The 4,119-nt window shown below is 49.6% G+C and overlaps 1 protein-coding gene across 1 annotated transcript; it reads left to right on the top strand.

The window, feature by feature from the left end:
- The first annotated feature begins 1,052 nt into the window (after positions 1-1,052).
- Positions 1,053-3,636, top strand: LOC127343774 (phenylalanine ammonia-lyase-like). Its single transcript, XM_051369960.2, has one exon. The coding sequence runs from the start codon at positions 1,236-1,238 to the stop codon at positions 3,369-3,371; it is 2,136 nt and encodes a 711-aa protein (XP_051225920.1). The 5' UTR covers positions 1,053-1,235; the 3' UTR covers positions 3,372-3,636.
- The last annotated feature ends 483 nt before the right edge of the window (positions 3,637-4,119 follow it).

Genomic DNA, 4,119 nt, shown 5'->3' on the forward strand with positions numbered 1-4,119 from the left:
AATTTCTATAAGCTTTGTGATTTGCTTCATTCGACTTGGGTTTCATGATGAACATTGTGTTGTAATAAAATATGTACTATTTGTTTTGTATGTTTTTCGGATTTTGTTTTGGTCAACTTAAATTTCCTACTGCGTGAAATGGGTGTGTCTAGTTCTCAATCGACCGAGAACTAACTTAGTTTTCAGTCATACCATCTTATTGAATCTCAGTTGCAACCACAATTAGCACGGAATACGAAGCAAAATTAATGATCTGGATGTCCTAGTTGCAACCTCACTTACAACCTAAGAAATTCGGTTACAACCCAATTTGCAACTAAAAAAATCTCAGTTACAACCCATGTTACAACTCAAACGCACGAATCACGATGCAAATTTGATCGTGTAGGACTCGACCGAGAACTAGTAAAACTGTAAATAAATAGATGTATGAGCTTAAATCTTACCACTCTAGTTTAGTAATCCCACTATAAAAGGCTAGCAAAGCAAAAAAAAAAAAAAAAAAAAGATCTGGATTACTAAACCTTCTTACTGCTCTTTCTATACCCAGTTTAGCAATCCAAAATATAGCAATGATATTGGAGATGCTCTCAGTTATTAAGAGTATGGTGCATGATTAATTCTGACATACTAGAAACTTGACCATGTGAGTATGAGACCACGTACCGGAAAATAAACCTCACAAAATTGTTTTGGTGTTCATCAATTCATACCATCGTTGCCAATGATAGATTACTGTGGATGAGAAGCGCACAGCAGTGCATCTCTCTGCTTCAGACGACGAGCGCCTGTCATTTGAACTGGAAAATAGAAGAGGACCAAGTCAGCAGCGCTCGGCCTCCGCCTCCCCGCGCACCAAACCCCTGCCACGAAGACGCCAACGCGCTCTTCTACGTAGCCACCACCGGGTCCGTACGCCGTCATGGCTCATGGCCACTGGAGCTCCACTCACCAATGACCAATCTAGACATCCAGTGGTCAACCTCGCCTTCCAGGTCCATACCAACCCACACCCCGACACCCGCACCAACCCTGCTCTGCCTATTTAATCCCTGCCCTGCCTCCATTCCCCTCCAAGAAGAGCCTCACCTGCTTCCTCTGCAACTCGAGCTCCTCTTCAGTCTTACTCGCTCTAGTAGTTCTTTGCAACGATCAACACTTTCAGAATCCAGATACACACACACCAAGCAGCGTCTAGCTAGCTTACTTGCTCTAGTAGTTCTTTGCAAATATCCATGGAGTGCGAGAACGTTGCCGCCAACGGCGATGGCCTGTGCGTGGCACAGCCGGCTCGCGCCGACCCTCTGAACTGGGGAAAAGCAGCCGAGGAGCTGTCTGGGAGCCATCTTGATGCCGTGAAGCGAATGGTGGAGGAGTACCGCCGCCCTGTGGTGACCATGGAAGGCGCCAGCCTGACTATCGCCATGGTCGCTGCGGTGGCTGCCGGCGCCGACACCAGGGTGGAGCTCGAGGAGTCCGCCCGCGGACGCGTCAAGGAGAGCAGCGACTGGGTCATGAACAGCATGGCCAACGGCACCGACAGCTACGGTGTCACCACCGGCTTCGGCGCCACCTCCCACCGGAGGACCAAGGAGGGCGGCGCTCTCCAAAGAGAACTCATCAGATTTCTTAACGCGGGAGCCTTCGGCACTGGCAGCGATGGCCACGTCCTGCCCGCCGCGACAACGAGGGCGGCCATGCTCGTTCGCGTCAACACCCTACTCCAAGGCTACTCTGGCATCCGTTTCGAAATCCTCGAGACGGTCGCCACGCTTCTCAACGCCAATGTGACGCCGTGCCTACCTCTTCGGGGCACGATCACGGCATCCGGTGACCTTGTTCCTCTCTCCTACATCGCGGGCCTTGTGACCGGTCGCCCAAACTCCGTGGCGACCGCTCCAGATGGTACCAAGGTTAACGCTGCAGAGGCATTCAAAATCGCCGGCATCCAACATGGTTTCTTTGAGCTGCAGCCCAAGGAAGGCCTTGCCATGGTCAACGGCACCGCAGTGGGCTCCGGACTTGCATCCATGGTGCTCTTCGAGGCTAACATTCTTGCCGTCCTTGCTGAGGTTCTGTCGGCTGTGTTCTGCGAGGTGATGAATGGCAAGCCCGAGTACACCGACCACCTCACCCACAAGCTGAAGCACCACCCTGGTCAGATCGAGGCCGCGGCTATCATGGAACACATCCTTGAAGGAAGCTCCTACATGATGCTCGCGAAGAAGCTCGGCGAGCTCGACCCACTGATGAAGCCGAAGCAAGATAGGTATGCCCTTCGAACATCGCCGCAATGGCTAGGCCCTCAGATTGAGGTTATCCGTGCCTCCACCAAGTCCATCGAGCGCGAGATCAACTCCGTCAACGACAACCCGCTCATTGATGTCTCCCGAGGCAAGGCCATCCATGGTGGCAACTTCCAGGGCACACCCATCGGTGTGTCCATGGATAACACCAGGCTTGCCATTGCTGCGATCGGCAAGCTCATGTTTGCCCAGTTCTCGGAGCTAGTGAATGACCTCTACAACAATGGTTTGCCTTCCAATCTCTCTGGTGGGCGTAACCCGAGCTTGGACTATGGATTCAAGGGTGCTGAGATTGCCATGGCCTCATACTGCTCCGAGCTCCAATTTTTGGGCAACCCTGTGACTAACCATGTGCAGAGTGCGGAGCAACACAACCAAGACGTCAACTCTCTCGGTCTCATCTCCGCCAGGAAGACCGCTGAGGCCATCGATATTTTGAAGCTCATGTCATCGACATTCTTGGTCGCGCTGTGCCAAGCTATTGACCTCCGCCACCTCGAGGAGAATGTCAAAAATGCTGTCAAGAACTGTGTGAAGATGGTGGCTAGGAAGACCCTCAGCACCAATGACAATGGGCACCTACACAATGCACGCTTCTGCGAGAAGGACCTGCTCTTGACGATCGATCGTGAGGCCGTGTTCGCGTATGCAGACGACCCTTGCAGCGCTAACTACCCACTGATGCAGAAGATGCGTGCAGTTCTTGTGGAGCACGCCTTGGCCAACGGCGAGGCCGAGCGGGATGTGCAGACGTCGGTGTTCGCCAAGCTTGCTGCATTCGAGCAGGAGCTCCGTGCGGTGCTTCCAAGGGAGGTCGAGTCAGCCCGGTGTGCCGTGGAGAATGGCACCGCCCCGCAGCAGAATCGCATCGCCGAATGCCGGTCATACCCGTTGTATCGCTTCGTGCGCAAAGAGCTCGGAACCGAGTACTTGACCGGAGAGAAGACGAGGTCTCCTGGTGAAGAGGTGGACAAGGTGTTTGTGGCCATGAACAAGGGGGAACACATCGACTCGCTGCTTGAGTGCCTCAAGGAGTGGAACGGTGAGCCCCTGCCTATCTGCTGACGAATGAATCAAGGAACTGAAGAAACAGAGTGCTTCAGAATCCAGAAGGTTTCACATGTGCTTAGTTAATTAGTACAGTACTGTTTTTTCATTGTATCTTCTGATGTTGTCGTCTGCGACGTCCTTCTAGACCTGCCGTACCAAAAAATCACAAATGTACTAGTTATATTCAGTAGATCACTGTTATATAACCAGAAAGTTCCTTCACGTCCGCATCATATATCAAAAATCCAAATCTAAATGTAAATGCCAGTTGTATCTGCAACTCTAAATCTTTCAATTCACATCTCATCCATGCTTACCAATTTTCTTTCTTCAATTTTAATAGACTAGTAATCATGTATGTGCAGCACGCGTCTCCATCACGAGGGAGAACTTTGGAAGTCATAGAATGATGTAAATTTACCAAAACATATTCTTACACCAATCTACTGGGAATATAATGAAACTCCAAAAAACGTATAATTGTTCAAAATAGTTTTTAGCATTGCCTTAATTAACAAAATAAACAAATGAAGAAATGTGGCAACCTTATTGCATAGTTCATAGACATCATTTTTGGGATGGTTTATGGAAAGGAAAATCACTAGGGAGAAACATCAGTTTAATTTGACAAGCCATTGCAATGCAGCAAACGATATTTACGATGGAGAAATCTAATGTGGAAATCATTCTCGGTTAGTTCTTGGCATTATGCTGTTGCAGAACCTCGGTGTATTTTAAGATTTTTTACAACTTGTAAATTTGA

The sequence above is a fragment of the Lolium perenne genome, chromosome 3 (genome assembly GCF_019359855.2).
Source record: "Lolium perenne isolate Kyuss_39 chromosome 3, Kyuss_2.0, whole genome shotgun sequence".
NCBI lineage: Eukaryota > Viridiplantae > Streptophyta > Magnoliopsida > Poales > Poaceae > Lolium > Lolium perenne.